The sequence below is a fragment of the Lepisosteus oculatus genome, chromosome 2, assembly GCF_040954835.1.
Source record: "Lepisosteus oculatus isolate fLepOcu1 chromosome 2, fLepOcu1.hap2, whole genome shotgun sequence".
NCBI classification, from domain to species: Eukaryota; Metazoa; Chordata; class Actinopteri; order Semionotiformes; family Lepisosteidae; genus Lepisosteus; species Lepisosteus oculatus.
In genome coordinates this window covers 77303365-77324234 of record NC_090697.1, presented here as the reverse complement: position 1 = coordinate 77324234, position 20870 = coordinate 77303365, and the positions used below count along the sequence as shown (strand labels likewise).

At 52.6% G+C, this 20870-nt stretch overlaps 1 protein-coding gene across 4 annotated transcripts in view; it reads right to left on the bottom strand.

The window, feature by feature from the left end:
- LOC102689574 (semaphorin-3F-like) overlaps positions 1-20870 on the bottom strand; it is a 58301-nt gene that overhangs the window by 19887 nt on the left and 17544 nt on the right. For 3 of the 4 annotated variants that reach the window (XM_069184646.1, XM_069184632.1, XM_069184640.1), the window contains exon 2: positions 8562-8689. In XM_069184646.1, the coding sequence (XP_069040747.1) occupies positions 8562-8658 (97 nt within the window). In that variant the 5' untranslated portion in view covers positions 8659-8689. Of the gene's footprint in view, positions 1-8544; positions 8690-20870 lie in introns of those variants that run through there. The other variant, XM_069184643.1, reaches the window with a different exon arrangement.

The following is a 20870-nucleotide window of genomic DNA, read 5'->3' as shown; positions in this document are numbered from 1 at the left end:
TCCTTCCCGGAGGTTTACATCGGAATCATCTTCTCTTTGACACGCTGATGGAACGAGCAGAGAAAAACTGAATCCCTCTCAAGCTGAAGTCTTGTGGGAAGCTCACACAAGCGTGCGCCTGACCTCCCTGAGCTCTGGTTTCTCAAGGGGGGTGGGGCACTGGCATCTTACCCTTGGAAGTGAGCAATTTGCTCGGAGCTAAACCAGCAGGGAAAACGAGCAGTGCACATCACTGGGAGGTACGAGGAAGCAGTTTCTGTGTTTCCAGGGGACTCTCGTCCTGTCCGAGGAGGGCTCTCTTCAGGGTGCTGTGCTACACCGATGGTCACTCAGTAGACTGACCAAGGTTAGTCACAAACTCAACGGTGAGGATGTGAGGACATTGAGAGTGGATTCTGCGCAGTAACCAGAATAAAAAGTTTTTTTAAAAAAGAGAATTAGTAATGCTCGGCTTAGAGCCAAGCCACACTGTGGAAGATCGGAGATCTCAACACTCAGCTGGATGCTATGAGAGTCACCAGTGGAAAATGGAGAGCTCTGATCAGCTGGATGGCCTGTTTTCCTCATGAAATGTTTTTATAGTCTCATAGAAGTAGCTGGAAATGAAATAAAAAAGCTCAATTATATAAACTACCCCTTTGACGGTAATGGGATTTTTTTTCTTAACACTCTGTCAGCAGTAAAAAGTAACAACTGACTACATACATCTGGGTTCAATGCCAGGACATTTTGAGCCAAAAACCAGGTTTAGTCTGTCCAGGAGCTGGCTCAGTGAGGGGTCAGAGTTTTGCCAAAAGTCGAACTTGGTTTAAGGTGCCAACTGGCTCGAGGCATGTGCCAGCTGTGATGACTAGTTTGTGCCACTCTGCCAGGCCAAAGGGCTTTGCAAGTTAGACATATGGTATAATAGGATTTATTAGTATCATTCCGCCCTGCTTCAGAGCCTGACTTTTCCACTGGGAATCTGGTGTATGATATGGTGCTCTTTGTGGTTAGGAAGACAGGAAAAAAGGGATTTTCAGAGAAAGAAGAAAGAATAAAATCAGTGTGTTCAGTGTCTCAGTGTCAGAGTGCTGGACTGCGGTGTGTTCACTGTCTCTGTGTTACAATACAGGGCTGCAGTGTGTTCAGTGCCTCAATGACAAAGCGCTGGGCAGCTGTGTGTTCAGTGACTCAGGTGTCAGAGCGCTGGGCTGCAGTGTTCAAACCACATCACCTCACACCCACCTGGATGACGCACAGCAGCCATTCTGCTCCAGCAGATTGGGGGATGAGAGAGAAACTGCTGTGCCAGTTGAGTTAAGGAGGAACTTTAGGCTGGACAGAATGAACAGACTCAGAGTGGGGCTAAGCCCAGACCCTGGGGTTACAACGCCCAGTCTTATGAACAATACCATTGCATCTTTAACGACCAGATAGTGAGGACTTGGTTTCAAAGCTCAGCTGAAGGGCGGTTTCTGACTACTATGCAAGTCCAATAGTTTAGAAATTCTACTCCTATGGGAAGAGCACCACCTATTGGCCCTGCAGAACCACTCACAGCAGCAGCCTGGTTTTGCCTGGACAGCTTCTAAGATCTGACATGATCAGGCCACAAGCTGATGCCAATGCTGTCACTTTTACCAGCCCTGATCTAAAACCAGGGATTACATGAACCATGAGCCATGTATCATAGGTACAGATACAAAAGCCAGAGCAGTGCTGGGATGCCACACCAGCTGCCCTGTGAGCTGTAAGTGGACACAGCCAGAGCAGAAACGTCTTCCCTCCAGACACACGTCGGCACCTCCCAGTCCAACAGGCTTCCCGACAGCGAGTCCCCAGTCTTCGCCAGGAGCAGATCCTACCAGAGAGCACCGCTGTGCGTTGGAGGGCCGAGGGGGCCCCCTCTCCTCGGGAGAACCTGGACCCACAGAAGCCGCTGTGCAGACGCCAAGTGCAACAATGAGCCGCCTGTTGCTCACAATGAACAATCCGTCTCTGCCAGTGGGATTCGGAGCGCAAGCTGCTTTCTGATGTGCGCGGGGCGCTGGGAGGGGCTGCGCCTTGCTTTGCTCCTGGATCTCTGAGAGCCTCTTCCTGTGGCTGAGCCACGAGCACGCCAGCGCAGGAATGCACTGCCAAAGAGACTCAGGCCGCGCCCCATCGAACCCAGATCGCTGTGCCCTCCGATCCTCTGACAGACTCAGCCCAGCCGATTTCTTCAGGATCGACAACGAAACACGAACCAGAGGACACAAGTGGAAACTAGTGTGGAAACTAGTGCTTCTTTACACAAAGGGCTGTGGGAGCGTGGAACAAGTTCCCCAGCCATGCTGTCTAAGCCGATAACCTGGCTTCTCTCAAAAAACAGCTGGAAGGGATTCTGGGATCAGTTATCTCTCCTCCATCACCAGTTTATCCCCCTGAAAGGAAGAGCCGGGGGGGTTGAAGACAGCGATTCCAATCATTTGGATCAGCAGGATGAGTCTAAGTGCTTTAACAGCCTCCTCTGTGCTTTTCCCAGTTCTTACAGAAGTCCAGGAAAGGGCAAGCTTGCAACCTAGCCCTGCGGAGCCCCACCTCAACCCCACCACGACCTGCAAACAGCAGGACCTGTAACTAAAAAGAGGTGTGACTAAAACATTTGTTACTAACTGAGCCAAAGCACAACAGAATGGTCACCTATGCTAATAAGTGTCAAAAGGTGCAGTGAGACCCTCTGCAAGACAAACCCCATCATTCATACAGACAGCAGGGAAGCACCGTGACACAACCAAGAAGCGCCAGTGCACTGCATTCCCAGTTTCCTTTCACTCCAACACCCTTATTAAAACTGAATGCCAAAAGGGTTTATCGTCATCATTTAGGCTTCTAACAGTCTTTGTGTGCTGAGGGTCATACTAACAAGGTAATAGGCCTGGACAAGAAGACACTGCATTCGAAGAGCTTAGTCTATTTTCTTTAGATTTGATATAGCTCTGAAGTCATTTCTTGGGTTCCTTTCTCATTAAACAAACAAAAATTAAATTAAAGGCACCTACTGTGCACGACTGTATAAACAGAGCCTTAGGAAGAGCTCTGAGTCTGTGAGGGGATCGTACCTGAGACGGGCTGAGACTCGTCCTTCCTCGTGCAGACGAACTCTGGCGGACTAAACAAGCTGAGTGCGGCCAGCAGCCCCTTCCTGAAGAGCTGGGGAGATGTATTATGCTACTGAACCTCAGGAAAAACAAGCTCAATGGGGCTTTTTATTGTTTGGACCTCTCTAAAGCGGCGATGAATTGGCTCTTTTGAGCCAAATGAACAAATGATCGAGTCTCAGTAGGGACGGACCCCCCCCAACACCACTCCTCTCCCTCCTGCAGCTCTGAACTCGAGGTTTTTGAAAATGTTATAATATAGTCTGGGGAGGGGCACAATCCGTGGCTGAGTGCCAAATTCCCCAGGACAGTTGCGAAAGATACTCTTGCCACAGTCTTAGCTACAATCCAGGCTGACCATGAGGCACAGGCTGCGGGGAAGTGGGGGTCTCTTTCATCCTCTTCTCAAGACAATGGGAAAGAGGAGAATGGGGACTGAGTAGGGTTCAACATCCACAAGGCACAAAAAATGGAGCTCTTTTGTTATGATGGGGTAAACTGCAAATGACAATGTTAAGCTTGAGCTAAGACCAAGAGAGACAGGGAGGCAGTGTGGGCTAGTGGTTAGAGCTGAGGCACTGGGAGAGAGAGGGAGGCAGTGTGGGCTAGTGGTTAGAGCTGAGGCACTGGGAGAGAGAGAGACAGAGGCAGTGTGGGCTAGTGGTTAGAGCTGAGGCACTGGTAGAGAGAGAGGCAGTGTGGGCTAGTGGTTAGAGCTGAGGCGCTGGGAGAGAGAGAGAGGCAGAGGCAGTGTGGGCTAGTGGTTAGAGCTGAGGCACTGGGAGAGAGAGAGAGGCAGAGGCAGTGTGGGCTAGTGGTTAGAGCTGAGGCACTAGGAGAGAGAGAGAGACAGAGGCAGTGGGAGCTAGTGGCGAGAGCTAACAATACCCCCTTGTTCTTTTGTACAGGGGTTTCAGACTACCCATAATATCAAAAGTACGACAGTTGTGTTGAATACAAGGCTTTAAAACTTGGAGAACATTCAGACATTTGACTCAATGCTCCTTTTCAGTGTGCTTTAAAATGCTATTTCACCAAAGGCTATTTTTTTCCAAGGCTTACCTTAATAATTTCAGCCAAGAGATCAACCTAATCCCCAATTTAATTCCCAGGACACACCCATCTGAATCTTGGCTTCCTTCTTGCAGGTATTATCATCATAAATGGCTTAGGAACACATGGGTTCACCGGTGTGTGTGTGTGTGTGTGTGTGTGTGTGTGTGTGTGTGTGTGTGTGTGTGTGTGTGTGTGTGTGACCCTCAGCCTGTCACGTAGTCTGTATGCTCTTGTGACTCTGATAACACAGAATTAAAAAACACATCTGAAAACAGGCACCACACGGAGAGCGGACAATACACCCAGATGGCTGAATTTAATCATGCAAACCCGAGCTGTGGTCCTCTTTATTCATCAAAGTGACAAACTGAGCCTTAAACAATCGTTTTAACACTGTTACACTTGTAGAATCAGGATATTTGCCTAAATCAAAACATGTAGCTCCAAACCTGGCAACAAAACCTGAACCATAATAATTTTAGTATGATTTTAATTCTCCTTGATTCAGCATGTAGACTTTCGGCACAGGGACAATACTGACATTCCCAATCCCTGTGGAAAACGAGAGTGGGCCTTCAGGTTCTGTTCAAGTACTGGGACTGAAAAGTGTCCGACCTCCCAGATCACCCCTCTGCTGCCATGTGGAACAGCGGGCTTCTGCATCAGGCATTAAAATCACAGTGCCTGACGTGACCAAGCACCAGGGCTCTATTTATCACTCACTGGGTTGACAGAGAAATCTAAGGAAGAAAGAGATTTTCTGAACCGGGGGGACAGGTGGGAGGTGAAGAGGAAGAGGCGGCACCTCTTTACACACAGAGTTGTGGGAGTGTGCGCAAGCTACCCTGGCTTCTTTCAAGAAACAACTGGCTAAGATCTTTGAATCAACGAACCACTAACTACCAGATGAGCTGAACGCCTCCTCTCGTTTGTAACTGTTCATATGACATTAAAGTACCATTTCTTCCTGAAACCGTGAGCATCCTGCCTATCGGACACATACAGACAGAACTAAGACTCCGCCTTGTCCCGGCAGCCTGATACCCTGTGACTTATTACAGCCCGATCAGAAGACTGAGAAGAGTGGAACCGGATAACAGGAAGGCGCAGTTTCCGTTGACTCCCTCTCGGAGTGCGTCTGTGGACTCGTGGGAACCTGGCGGTGTGACGTCACTCACAAAGACACAGAAAGGCTGTCCGGGAACGCAGGAGGCTCTTCTCACTCGGGATGTCACTGGTTTAAAAGCCACCGTGATTTATCACATTTTCCGCTTTTTAACACGCAACCTCTCTGTCCCTGGAGCCTCTCTCTGGTTTCAGTTTTTCCATAGATGAGCACTTGCTGACAAAGTGCCCAGTCTAACGGCGCTGCAGAGCATCACTGTCATTCCGGGAATATGGGAACTGGGAATTGTCCAATTCCGGTGCACGAAATGACCCTTTTGTTTTCCAGGCAGGAGGACTCAGTGGCCTTCACTTCGATTGGAGCTGGAGTGATCGGAGGAGAGTTTAGAGAGGGGCAGCGCCCGCAGAAAGACGGGGCGTGTCTCAGTGCCACCGGAGTAGTCAACGGGGACCAGAAAGATCCTGACCATGAGCCCGGAGACAGACTGCCGGGTAATACATGTGTATTCGACACGAGCACACGAGCACGCCTCTCCGCTCCGACAGGCCCCACGCTGGATCCTCAGCTCCCGGGGAAGAAGTCTTGCGGGGGGCAGAAAGCAAATGCCCCTTCCTTCTGACGCAACAACCCTGTTGGCCTTTTATGACGTTGTGGGTCTATATTCCTAAACTCCACCCCAAAAGAACGGTGAGTGAAAAACAAGCACGCTGTCATGGATGTCAGAAGGGCAAGCCGTGGAATGGCCAGCAGAGCAATAAAGACTCTATGAGTAGCAGCACAACGGGGCTTAGCCTGGGCTCAGGAGGTAGAAACCTGTGCCCTCAGGCCACAGACCTGGGGCAACCTGGTGCCAGGAGGGTGTCAAGACCCTCAATGCTGAGCAAGGAGGAAAGGGTGACCTGGAAATATATAGTCCCACACAAGGACACACCCGAAAGACAAGCAAAGCACAGGGAAACTAAGGACAGCACAGACTAGGAGCGCCCTCTAGCTGTAGAGGGCGTGACACACGGGTGCTATCTGGCTTCAGAAGGTGCCGTCTCGGACACGGCTTCTCACACAATCCGCAGTCTCCTTTCAGACCAAGTGACGGCTGCTTGGAGAGGACACGTCTGCGCCTGCGTCGAACCCGGGTCGAAATGTATTGTAAAGCAGAGGGATTCCTGAGCAGCCCACCCAAGTCCACAGCGGCGGAGGGCGTGATGATCACATCAGCCAGGATCAGAGAGATCCACAGCAGAGAGGCCAGAGCGTCTCACCGGCCATCTGCCGACAGGCTGGAGCGCCGCGGGACCCTGCCTATCTGGGCTGTCTGTGAGGCAGCGTGCCGAGGTGATGGGTAGCGAGGTAGGGAGGTGAAAGTATCAGTGCACGAGCTGGGCCCATTTGTTCAGGGATCACTGGTTTAACTGGGCTGCTCTCGTGACCAGACTGGGCCAGCAGCAGGCATGAACTTCACCCTCAGTACTCATGAGTTACAGTAACTGTTTCATCACCGTAAAACAAAATAGCACTGCCTTATCATTGACTGAGGTGTCAGAGATGGAAAAATGGTCTAATTTGAAACAGAATAGATTTTTAACACATATTCTGCAAAGCTGGCAGAGTAGCACAGTGATTCCTGCTGCCATCCTATAACTCAGAGCCTGGGCTGGATTCCAGACAGGAGTGCCTCCTGTGTGGAGTTTGCATGTTGTGGCCTCATCTGGATGATTCCAGTTTCCTCCAACCTCCTAGCAACATGCCATCTGGGAGCCCCCGTGTGTGTCCTGCGACGCACTGATGTCCGGTCCTGGGTTCAGTCCGGCCCTGTGCCGCCGGACCGGGCTCAGGCCCACTTCCAGGCCTTCCCTCGGGAAAGGCTCTTTCTGAACCACGGACCGTCACGCCGGGGGAGATCAGCGAGCGGGGGGAACACCCCCGACCAGCCCCCTTTCTCTGGAAAGTCCCCCAGGGGTCCCCCTCAGGGGCGGCCCAGCGCCAGTGCGCTCTGGGAAGGGCCGAGGCAGCGAGCGAGCGCGGCCAGGATGACTCTCGCGTACTGGAACAGGTTGCTGGAAATCGGCCCCGGCATACTTCTGGGGGCTTCCCTGTGCACTTCGGAGGTCAACAAAGCCGCCCCCGGGGTATTTTTACACCTTTGACGCGGTCGGCCCGTCTCGTTTCTCAGAAGAGCTGCCCGTTTTGCTGTGACAGACGCACACAGAGCCCCCCCTCCCCCCCACAACACTTCTCTCTCCATTCCCGGCCGCGCGGCCCTTTCCCGACTCGTGATTTATGAAGGCACACACAAATCCCCTTTGTCAAGAGACAAGCATTACAGCAAACAGACCCCCCCCCAGATATAACCGCACCACTGCCCCCCTGGCAGCCCACCAACACACAGAGCCCCGGAGCCCTCTCCTGGGACACGGCAGGCCTGCGCGATCCGGACTGGACGGCGGTCAGCCGCTCGGAGAGGTCAAGCTCTTCCCCACCTCCACACACACGGCAGAGGGCTGGGAGCGGAGACAGGGTCTCACCTTTTTTATTTATAAACTCATTTTTAACGACGGCCTGGGTAAAATGAGGCCGCGGATAACACGCCAGTTTTGTTGGCGGTCCGCAAGGCCGTTTGGACGCGGGCTAGCAGGGGCTCAGCCCAGACAGATGCCGCCTGGTCTCAGGGCCGGGGCTGACAGTGAGCAAGAAGAGCTCGTTAACTCAAGGCTGGGAGAGAGATGGCTGGGGGCCGTACACAGACACAGCAAACACAGCACACCTCTGTAATTAACTGCTTCCCTTCCGGCCTGTTGTTAAGTTGCTGCCTGTTCCTGCCCGGGCGATGTAACTCGAGAGGCCTGAGCGCTTCCCCCTGCGTGATTTACGGTTTCGACGCGCAGGCAGGGGAGATGGCTTTTCCCAGGTAATTGTCAGGTTTTGAAAACAAGATCGTGCATCGGGATGATTCGCATTTTTTAAAACCCTCAACCTAAGCCCGCCTCAGGTGTGAGAGCGACCATCCTTCTGTGCGCTGCTCAGCAGCACAGCCTTGGCGCTGGACAGGGGCACAGCGAGGGGAGACTAGGCGGTAACAACACAAGAAGTATCCACTGAAGTATTCCAGACTGACAGTTATCCCAATGGCAGGAGTGGCCAGACTGAATCTCCAGTGTGAAATTTCTAACTCAACAAAAATGCAAAACGATCTTGGTACAGCGTTCGAAGAAAGTGCTCACGATCAAAAACGGTGCTGCCCACCTTTCACAAGAGCTCACCTTTGAAGGAGAGGTGCACTCTGGGAGCATTCTGCCGGTTGCCGTAGATACCACTGAAGCACAGGCTCAGGAGGAGGATGGGCACGGCCGTCGCCATGGTAACAGCGGCGCAGGCAGCCGGTGGGGGCCTGGGAGAGGAAAAAAGGAAAAGGTTCTGTTACAGGTGAGGACTGCCCTGCCGATCCTGCAGGATACATCCCTGGGTTTTGTAATCAGGAGCACAGACTGTGTCACACACCCTCTGAGTGAATAACAGGACTCTAGAGAGAATGTTAAAAGGCTCACTTTCCATTAATTATTTGTAGGAAGTAATGCAAGACACTGCAATGACACAATGTAATACTTTTTTGTACGAATCAGCTGGAAAACTATCTTTCGTAAATCTCAGTATGAGCACACACCCTGAACCACCAGGAGGAAATGAGACTAGGTGGGACCATCCAGTGGGAAAAAAGGCACCATGACACCACTGGCCAGTCCCAGGTACGAGCAGAGAGAGAGGCCATGGGCTGACCAGTCCCGGGTACGAGCAGAGAGAGAGGCCATGGGCTGACCAGTCCCGGGTACGAGCAGAGAGAGGCCATGGGCTGACCAGCTTCTGGGAACAAGACCGTGAGTCACACTCCATCCCTAGTAAGAAGTCACAATGAACCCTCTTCCCGAAGCTCTCCCAGGGGTGCTGTCTAAGGAATTGCGGACCAGGGCAGCGGGTCCTGTCTGCGGAGTGTGGCAGAATGCGGCCCGTGGACACGAACGGGCCAACCCCGGTCAGAGCAGCAGGCACTGCACAGACTCGTGAGCCTGTTTCCGTTTCGTCCTGTCTCTGCAATTAAGAAGTTAAAGGGGAATGGAAAGCACGTGTGGAACTAACTCCATTAGTCACAGCGAAGTGAGATTTTTCATGTGGAAGATAAATAAGATAAAACTATCTGCTCAGAAACGACATTTGCCCGAGGAGCTCTTCTGCAGCCTTGCTGTTGCAGCGCCTGTCCTCACCACGTTCTACAGGGGCACCATGAGAGTGCGCTCACGTGTGGGACTGCAGTGTGGTTTGTCTGACCGGAAGGCGTTACAGGGGGTGACCAGGTCAGCCCAGTCCATCACTGGGGTACAGCTCCCCTCTATTTTGGATATTTTTACGACTCTCAGTCTCAGGAAGTATCACTCAGTCAGCCTGGTTTCTCACTGTTCTCCCCCATTCCCCCTGGTCAGCGTTACAGGAGCATAAAAACTCGAACCTTCGGATTCAGAGACAGTTTCTTCCTACAAGCTGTCAGATTACTGAACTCTACCCCTACCACTGGCTCACACTGATGAGCTTTTCAAGTTGTATGTTATTTAACTTGTGGTTGCTGCTGCTCTTCTGTGTCTGTGTTGGAGCATTTCATCGCACCTGTGCCGATGACAAGAAACTGCACTGAACTGATCTGGAGCAGCGCTGACCACAGGTCAGGTCAGCAGCAGGCCCCGCTACCGACCCGCCACTCGCACCAGTGTCCGGTCCTGCAGCAGGCCGCGCGTCTGGAAGGCGCGGTGCCCGGCGTGTCCTGCGATGCGGCTCGGGGCTGAGGCGCGCTGACCTGACCCCGGCAGCCCTGCTTGCTCTGGGACTCGGGGGGAGGAGCGCGCGCCCCTCCACAGCAATCAGACCCATTGTCCTGCACGGAGGAGTGGGTCTGCGGGCAGCTGGCCAGCTTGTGCAACGTGCCGGAGATCACAGGGGCGTTTCTGAAGACGCTGGCTTTGAACCCTTCGCTGATCCGCTCGGGCGCAGGGCCTCTTTCTCCTGGGGGCTCAGAAGTCGCCCGACCGGAGTGGCGGGCCACTGGAAAGAAGGGAGCACCGGCCTCTGTTGCTGCATGGGATTCCTGGCTCTGTTCACTCCCCGCCAGCATGTCCTGAAGCAGGAATGAGCTGCAGGCCGGCTGCATTCCTTCTGCGATGCATTCACATCTAACAATAGCTACCGGAGGTGAAGTGTTTTGTGATTTATCAAGATCTGGTTCTCTGTGCACAGAGCTCGTTCGATCACGTGCATCTCCTTTCATTGTTGCCTTTTCTGTTTGTCTGGTCACTACTCATGTTTTCTGTGGCATTAGGTCAGATAAGAATCTTGCACAGTAGGTGCAGCCACAGGTGCAGATCCTCACCACAGAGCCACAGCCCTGCCCCAGCGCTGGGTTCAGTTCTGGATCTGGAATGCTATCTGTGTGGAGTTTGTATGTTCTCCCCACGTTTGTTTAGGCTTCCTTAGGGTCCATAGACATACTGGTGGGTTAACAAGCTTCTGGGGAAACTGGCCCTTGCTGTGTATGTGTCCGTCTGTCCTGTGAAGGACTGCTGTCCCATAACCCTGCCTTATGCCTGTTGCTTGCTGGGATAGACTCCAGCTCCCCCACAACCCTAGAGAGAGCAGGATAAACCCTGTACTGGAGAAGTGGTGAGAAAATGGATGAATGATCGGGCCTGCAGAAACAAAATGACACATTGCGTCCCTTTGAAGCCAGTATCTGGGGACGTTGATGCTTTATTCGCACAAACGTTTTTCTCTCCTATCTGTAACTACCATATTATTTAACATTAAAAATAGGTTGGGGGGCGGGGGTTTCTCCTGCAGTGTTCGGCTCCAGTGAAGTAATGTCATAAAGTTTGTTTTGCAAGTACAGGTTCACCTTAAATCACCGAGAAGTGTGATCCATCCTTCACCCCCCATTTACCCCGACACCAGTCCACTCCATGTCCCTGCCACTGCTGGACCACTGCCCCACCCCTGCTTCATAATCACCCAAGTTCCTCCTGGGCTGCTGCCTAACCCTCATGCATTTCTCAGTCCTGCTTTTCCTGATCACGTCCCTGCAGCTTCCTAGGACACATCCTCATGCACCATCACAGTGCAGCTTACAGGCAGGGAAAACCTTCCTGGAACAGACCCTTCCAACAGTACCGGTGCTTCGGAAACCACACTTCACGACCCGCATCTCAGCATTGCGCAAGGCAAACATGAAGTCAGGAAGAACACTGAAAACACAAGAAAGACTTCCAAGACACACAGGAGACGGCCAACATAAATACAAATGAATTAAGACATCATAGTTGATTGGGAGCCAGGGCTTTTTTAAGCCAACTTTAGCAGAGTTTTAAAAACAGCCTCAGACCCTGAATAGCAGATATCACACCCCATCTGATCCAGCCCTGCAGCCCCCTGGGCTGCGAGAGAGCTGGGAGGGGCAGACCGAGGAGGATCTTCATCTGACGAGTTGGGAAGCATGAAGCTGAAGGAGGGGTCACGCGGCGAGATCACCCAGTCCCAGCAAGAAAGTGAGTAAGAGACTAAACGACTATCAAGAGGCCACTCAGCCGATCTCAACCTAAACCAGGCACACTATCCCCCGGTGAACGCAGATCCTCACCCTGAGGTTAAAGTCGGGCTTCTCCTTGATCACTTCAAAGCTAACCCAGGTGCATGAGGGGATATCAGGTGAGAGGGAAGTCAGGGGTTTTGAACTTGAAACCAGGAACATACAGCCCCTTCTCTTCTTTTATCTGGGGATATCAGTTGTAAGGGAGTCGCATTCCCCTTCCAGCACAGGGTGTGGTGTCCTGCCTGCACGGAGCCATCGCCACCGGCTACCACGGAGCGCCGGAGCCAGACACCGTCACTCCCTCCAGACCAGTGTGCTCAGCTCCGGAAGGGATCAACGCACCCGAGAGAACTGGAACCTCCCTTTGTGTTCGGCGAGCAGCACATCCATCAGGATTGTCTGCAGGAGGATGTTTCTTCATGGGGCTGCTGGCTCTCTCTCCTCAAGGCAGAGGGCGGAACAGGAGGCCCAGCTCGCTCTGCAGGTCTGATTATTATTATTATCACAGCTGACCCAGGTCTTGACAAGTTGGCTTCCTCGGCAGAACTTGTCTTTTTTTGGGGGAGAGAGAAGAATTTGCCTCTTGCGCAGATTTTTATCGCAACACCTGAGAGCGAAAGCGTTCCCCAGCCCAGAGTGAGACTCCGGGACCAGCACTGCTCCCAGAAGACCAGCGCGGCCCCCCAGTCCCCGGCCCCTGTCAGCTCTCTGCTCCTGCTCTTCCGAAAACCAGCTGGCCACGTGCACACCTGGATCGAAAGGGAGGACGGTCTTTATAATCCTACCATGGAGCAACAGCGTGCGGTAAAGTCAAAAGGAAAAACGCCTTAGTTAGCTCACTCACACAACATGAGCCCTGAACCCCTGCAGGTCCCTCTAATTCACCCCGAGAGGACAGGAGCGGATTTACTGCTGCAAGGTGTCCTGTTGGAACCTGCAGGACACTGGCTCTTCAAGACCACTGGGGGTGTGATCATCACCACCCCAGGGTTAACATAGATAAAAGAGAGACCGGGGACAGAGAGAGAGAGGCAGGGGGAGAGAGAGAGAGAGGCAGGGGGAGGGCCAGGGGGAGAGAAATGGGCAGAGACACAGGGGGGGAAGAGAGGGGGAAATGTTCTCCCTTCCAGAACAATATACTGGCACAGTCCCGTTTGTGTTTTGAAATAGCCAGAAATAAAAAACCTGCTTGCAGAAAAGACTTCACTTTCTTGTACTGTGTGTTATATGCCTTGGCAGCAGTTCTGTGGTAATCAATTACAGAGGGTCTTTGGCAAATCAGCTCTTGGAAAGTTCAGAAACAATATGTACCATGTCAGACATGAGAAAGCAGAGATGTGCGTGCATATGAAAGCGATTCCCTCACACTGAACGACAATTCAGAAGGCCAGCTGTTTCTACGAACACCATGTTTACAAAGGAACAAGCCAGAGAAAAAGTTCTCAGCCCACATCTTTCCTTGTTGTTTATGCTGGCATTTTCCCGAGAGTTGTTCACCCAATCAGTACACAGCCCTTTCCTGACACTGGACAGGTCCTGCCAAAGTCCCCCTCCAAACACGGAAAAGCCATCGCATTTTCCCACAACACTGAAATGTCAGCCTTCTGCTTGAGCATCTGAGTCAGGCCCTGCACGTGTCTTGCACAAGGCCAACCTGGCAGATAAACCTGGTGTTAGTGCTGGCTCCTTTTTGCGCTACGGATTGTCCCACTGATGGCTCATGGCTCACGTACATAAAGGCTGTTCACTGTAAAAGAAGGGGGACTTATCAGCAAACCTCACCAGCAACAGCCACAGAGTCACTCGTTTCAGTATGGAGAAATCTATATCATACACAAGCATAAGAATTTCTTCATCTAAAAGCTCCCAAAACCCATACAACTGTTCATCTATGAAGCCACTGAGCTTTAAATCTCTATTTTGTCCCACAAGTCACTGCAACAGAATCATGGGACCGATGCTGAGCTCCTGCAAGAAACAAGTTCCAGAACGACAAAGAAACGCAAGAGGTCAGACAGAAGTCTGTGTGATTGACTCACATAAACAGACCCTCCCATCTGCAAGAAGTTTCCATGTATTTCTATGACTCTGACGAGAAGGAATCTGTGCCGTAAGGCACTTGGTGACTGACGCAGTTTGGAGGCTGGGGGGGACTTTTCCTTTTCAACATCTTCCTCCATTAGAAGAGCAGAGCTGAGCTGGAGGAGGAGTGGGGCTGTGTGGGGCTGGTCAGAATCCCAGAAAACTCTCACAGACTTTAACGATAACGAGAGCACAGCGGGCCTGCGTATCTATTATGGTCACAAACATGAGGCAAAGCAAAGTGGAAGAAACAGCGGTGCCAGTTTCCTTTAAAATCACACGAGACACCTGTAGCAAAAAGAAATCGAGGTGCTGATAGTCTGCAGGGGAGAAATTAAAAGACAAGTCTCGCTCTGCAACATTCCTCACCCAGTTTCTTGCAGACATGTCTGTCAGGCCAGCTCGTCCCAGAGACACAAGACAGGGGTCACAACCAAGACACCTGCCAGGAGCGCAGCGAGGGAGATAAGCGATAAGCGCGTTCTTTTGAAACGGAATGCACTCTTTGCCGCGTGTGAAACCAAAAGAATGTCTGCACTGCAATGCAGGTGAGCGCCACGCCCCCTTCTCTCCCTCGGCAAACACGGCTCGCTGGCCCTACACTAGACCGTGCTGTGGAGTGCTATTGTGCGATCGCAGGCTTTTGTGTGTCTTTACAGCACAAACGGGCTTTTCACTCAGCAACACAATGGCCCGGATACGTCTCTCGGCTCTCCGGGACTAAAGCTATCTTTGGAAGAGATGCCAAACATCAGGAGGCCTGCCAGATTCCCTTCACTGCTCTGTACAGCCAGCCTCTGTAATTGCCCATCCGAATTAAAAGTGGGTCACAACAGGGCTAGAACAAAGCTCACAACACAGATTTAAACTCACTGCTCGTCGCCAGGCGTCAGACGCAGTGCAGCTGTTTCAGTGCCGAGACCAGACAGACTCACAAGGCTGAGCGGTTTGATCCATTCCAGGGTTTAGGTGCTGCACATTATTTTAAGAAAGCCTACAATTTCTTTCTCAAAAACGTTATTTGAACCCCATGTCAGGAGAAGCAGGTTGGGAACATGAAATCTCCTTGACCTTGTGCTGGAAGAGGCCTGCAGTCTATAGCAAACAGCTGTGCACCGGGAGGCTGATGCTCAGACTTTTTTTCCTGCTGGTCCTTCGGCCCCAGCCAGCAGTGCCAGACAGCTTCCGTGAAGTGTGGCCAGAGTCAAACATTAGAGAAGAAACAGCACTTTCCCCGAGGCCTGATCGCCAGACGAATGTAAGAAAGACCCTCAGTGATGGACCGTTGTGGTTCTTGAATCCAAGCAGGCTGGATCTTTGAATTTGCCAGATCTAATCAGAGGCAGAAGGTGTCCTGACTAAACTAACCCACTAGTCCTGGCAGCACCTGGGCCCTAGCTGTGCACTGGTTCCACCTGGTCACCCACAACCCAGCCGACCCATCTGCTTGAGGCTTCAGGACTTGAGCCACCGGGCTCCTGCCCCATCAGTACCAGAACCGGAGCCCAGAGGCTCTTGCAGGCCAAAGAGTCCGTTTGCTTGTGGGAAGAGTGTATGGGAGCCACACCCCATCTCCTTGCTTGTCTCAACAGCTGGCATATTCATGGTCCTCTGTTGAGAACAGGTTACAAATGAGTGGAAACCATCTATCCCATAGTGCCTGACCAAATTAGAAACTAATGGATCCAGTGAACTCATCCAGCTGTTTCTTGAAGGAGGTTTACAAGCTTGTTCCATACTCCCGCCACCCTCTGTGTAAAGCGATGACTCCTGCTCCAATAGAATATTTCTTCCAGACGTTTCTTGAAAGAAGCCTGGGCATTGATCTCGTGCCAGGTTCCCACTGACGGGGCAAAGTCCAGCCGGAGTTCAGTCCCGCAATGCAGCACGTGTCGGTGGCAGGGCACACCCCTCACACGGGAGAGGGGGTGGAAGGGCAGATCCTCTACAGCGGGGAATGTGGGAAAACATTAGCGCAACCTGCCGTCGACAGGGGCCGCCGCATGATCCCGAACAGTCCCGTGAGTGCAGGGCTGGGGGGTCAAATTCTGACATCGGCAGAGCAAAATCTTATCTTACCGTTTACCAAGCCCAGGCCCAACCTTCTCCCTTCTCCCTGTTCGCCTCCCTCCCTCTGTGTCAACAGTTATTTAATTCCAAGGTCTGGAATGTCTTTGCCGTGAAGGGAGAGACGTGACAAGTTTGAATCTGCAGCAGGCTGACAGCTGGAGCCCCTGAGCCACAGGCAAATCACTGCACTTCACTCACAAATAGCCGGGGGCTCTACCGTCCCTCCAAGGACATGGACCCCCCTGCCTTCGGCCACAGGCAGGTCTACCAAAGAGGGCAGGGTGGTGGCTTACTGGTCACTGCAGTCACTGCTGCCCTGTCCCCTCCGCGAGGGCCGAACAGGAGATTCTCCAGACCGAGCGCACCAGGGGCCGTCAACAGCAATGAGCAGGGGAGCGTTTTTGCACTAATTTTGCTGCTCCTGGAGACGCTCGGAATCAATGCCTGGAGATAGATGCAGCCAAGGGAATAATGCGACAGCATTCCGGAAGACTTCTGCTCCCGACTGGAGCAGAAGATTCCTCTCCTTCCTCTCTCAGGGGCTTCAGGTGAGCCCCGCAGTGAAGCGGGCGCCCAGACAGGAATGGAGAAGGGGAGCAGGTGGATTTAGGACTGACTGAAGTCCCGAACTGGAGGAAACGCCCAGCCCTCCAGAGAGCACCCCGGACCACTCATCCCACCCGAGCCCACAGCGCACCACCGTGTGGGGAACGGAGTCACGCCTGGCGCTGTTCTGGCACCGGGAGCGACCCGCTGCACAGCCTCCCGGTCCGGAAAGACTCCAGCTGACGGGGTGCAATAATGCTTCAAGTTCAGCTGAGAGCTTGTCTTATACAAATGCTTGGATTCGGGTTACATTGTTGTCACTTTGGAGAGGCAAATAGGCTGCACGTTCTCTCCAGAATCTTCCTCTCAGTGCCTGACGTTCTCAATCACACGCACACCTGGACTGGACTCTTGATTTGTAGAACAAAACTAAAGAAATTATTAGAATTGTCTCATGTTTAGCTGCTTGATGAAGTTTAAAAAACTCCACATTAAGCAGCAGAATGGTAGAAAGGGTACATATTTCATTTTCCAGTGGCTGGAGCATGTATTCCTACTGCTGAATTCTCCATTTTCCCCCCAGACTGCTCCCTGGGCTGGTTTCCTCCTGCGCTCTGAAGTTACACTGCTGCAAAGATCATTTTCCTCACTAAGCTCCCTGCTGACAGGTAGAATTCTACCACAATATACAAGCCTCTGTGTCTCTTGATTTATGAAATTCTAAAAGAAAAAGAGGATTCACATCACAGACTCCTCCGGCAAGGCCAGCAGCTGAGCTCTGGGAAGTTCACTGCCAAGCTCATTGTTAATTAAAACCTGTTTCCTTCCTTTTTATTATTTGCTCAGTCTCACTATTTAAACAGCCAAGTGCTTCTCTCTCCCTTCTTCCAGAGGAGATCCTGTTTCAGGCACTTGATGGTCAGAAATCTGCTGGATTCTCTTTCCCAGCGGGAGTCTCGCGCTGTACTGGTCTGAAACGAGCAGCAGTGATCTCGAGAGCACGCTTCACTGATAACGCACAGAGGAGAAAAACAGCACGAAATAAATGGCCCAGTCACATTCCCACACCTGTCTCAGTGGCCTGGGCTTCTCATTCGCACAATAAACAGGAGATTCCTTTCCAATTACCAGCACCTCTGTCACTCCTATTAATACACCACAGCTGTCTTTCAGCGTCAGATTGGCTTAAGACTGAGCTCTTTCCTCTCTGCTGCTTTTACATCAATGTTTGCTTTTGCCTCTGTTGATCCAGAGCTGGAGCCGCTGCTAAAGACCCCTCTCACTGTCTGTGGGCAGCTCCTGAACACACTGCAGCCCGGCACAGCAACACTGAGCTCCTGAACACACTGCAGCCCAGCACCGTGACACTGAGCTAGTGAACACACTGCAGCCCAGCACCGCAACACTGAGCTACTGAACACACTGCAGCCAGCACAGCAACACTGAACACACTGCAGCCAGCACAGCAACACTGAGCTACTGAACACACTGCAGCCAGCACAGCAACACTGAGCTACTGAACACACTGCAGCCCAGCACTGTAACACTGAGCTACTGAACGCACCGCAGTCCAGCAATGCAACACCGAACTCCTGAACACAATGCAGTCCAGCACTGTAGCACTGAGCTACTGAACAAACGGCAGCCCAGCGGAGCAACACTGAGCTACTAAACACACTGCAGCCCAGCACTCTCAGAGCTGTGCTTGAATTGGCACAGCAAGATGTTTGAGTGAAACTATACCTGACCATCTACAGGAAAGCAATCCCAAGTTCTTCAAGAAAAACTAGATAAGTGTTGTACTGCGAATGCAAGACTCTATGCTGAAGAGCCTACTTTAGTGATGTGAAATCAGAGACTAAACAAAGGAACTGAAGACAAAATTTAAGCACACAATAACCTGAACAAAACTGCTGTTTACCGCTTTATAAGACCTCAGGACGCAGCTTCAGAGGTGCTTGTGACCTCGGGGGAAACGTACAGGTAGAGATTCAGCCTGCTGCCCCCTGGACAGCGGAGACGGCTGGCACATGCTGGTGCCACACTATTGGAGACAGGGGGACGGGGCAGTGCAGGGTTCTGATTTCGAACCACCTGTAAGAGCAGTGGGCAGCAGGAAGGAGGTATCCGCTGTGCACATTTAAACTACCACCAGGGACTGCTGAACCCCTCTGGCACGCAGGCCGTGGCACGGGGGCCGGTCACTGGAGCACGGGCCCAGGCAGGAACACGCCTGTCCAGCGTGTCTGTGCTTCACTGGACACGCAACGAGATCGGCTCTGCCAGTACAGTACCCACAGCCACTCAGCTCCAGCGCCTGCTGTCTGAAATCATAAGAAACAGACTTGCAGGCCACTGGTTTTATTTGGGCAAATCAGATAGATATGGAACCTTCTAGCCAATTCTAAAAAGCTGTATACGTCAGCGCAGGAGTGAATGCACACTGCAGAATCGGCTGTGGGCTGTGAGGGATTGCTCTAACCTGGATTCTGACATTTCCCTTCAAACAGTATTCAGAACTCTGTCGCACCCGAATCTCTGCTTTTACACTGCTTAAAGCCAACAAGAGACTAGACTAGTACAGTACTTGAAAACAAGGGAAATCATAAAAGCCTCTTCATGGCCCGACAGGGGTCCTCCTGTGTCCCATCACTTCTCTACCTGTCCGCGAAGATGTGTACCTTCAGATGCATGCGGATCAAGACCAGGGTGCGAGATTGCCAAGGCCGCTGGACACGACAACAGATTCGGAGAAAGGTCAGAAAGGCCAAGTGGCCTCAGGCTCCCGGTGATCCCTAAGAGGGACTAGGTGTGTGTGTCCTGGTCCGGGCAGGGGCAGTCAGAGAGGTCTGGGAGGGGGCAGTGAAGATGGAGCCTCTGCAGGATCACAAGTCACCAGAATCGAGAGCACTAGCACATTCCTGCTGCTGCCACTCCCAGAGCAGCAATGTCATAATTAGGAAACTGAGCAAAAGCAGAGCTGTGCTGTTCTCCTGTTCCTGAAAGCTCACACACAGCAGAAGACTAATCTCCAAAGCCACGGACAGCTTTCATTTCTAATCATCCCTCAAAGCAGTAAAGATAAGACACCACCCGAAGCCCAGAGCAGAAGACCCACCCTGTGGAAAGACCGCATTTCAACAGGTTTGGGCTCCTTTTAATTTGAATCTAAGGCTAATCCGTACTTGCTGAGCCAGTCTCTTTCTGCTGAACTTTCTTGTACGGGTCTGCCAACAACTAATCCAGGTTGTGCATTCTCATCACCAGTAAGCTTCGAACCCAGACAGTATCTACGTCAGGCATTGTGCAAGACCTCAGCAAGAAATCCTGCTGTGGGGGGATCAGTGCGGAGCTGGGATCAGGGTTTGATGCCTGGAAATGGAAGGTTGTGGTTAAACCCACAAACCCCATCCCAGGGGAGACAGAAACTGCAGGGAAGTGCGTTGAAAACCGAGGACAGGAGGCACTTCTTCACGCAAAGGACTGTGGGAGTCTGGAACGAGCTGTCCTATCAGCCCATAGCCTGGATCTTTCCAAGATGGCGTCCTCGGGTCAGCAAGCTGCGACCTACCACACAGGCTGGATGGGCAGAGCGGCTCGTCTCCTTTATAAGACCCCCACCTCCTCCTGGGCCAGCTGGGTGAGGGGCTCGTCTCCACTGTCACAGCAAACCAAACCCCCCAACCTTCCCCCTCCGCGAGGAGACCCCCTGGACTGGCAGCGCTGCACCTGAGTGTGCCGGCCACTCCGCCTCCAGGAGCCCTCGACGCGTTTCACGGCGGACTCTCCTGACGGACGAAGGCCTTCCTGCCCGCTGCGAGTGGCATCAGCCTTCGCTTCTGGAACATTCTGACATGGCCAGCGGTGACCAGCGCAGGCGCCGCGCCAAGCTGGGCAGAGAGCCGGACTGGTCCACCTACAGATGGGTGTGTGTGTGTCTGCGCAGGGCGTTCTGAGCTCTGGGGTGACAGACCCCCCCCCACAGCGGCTCTGGGGTGACTGACGCTGCTACCTACAGTAGAAAGCGCTCGGCCCCCCCGTGCTCAGACACGCCTGTCCCCGCCACTGGCCGCGGCTCATGAATCCCGGGAATGGGAGCTCGACGCAGCGCGCTGGCAGCTGCCAGGGATTAGTGAGCCGCGCTCGTGGTCGCTGCCCCGTCGCCCGGCGGCAGGCCTCTCTCTGAAGACACGCCGGAGCCCCTCTGAGGTCCCTGCGGCTAAGGGTGGCAGGTGCCAGCTCACAGCCC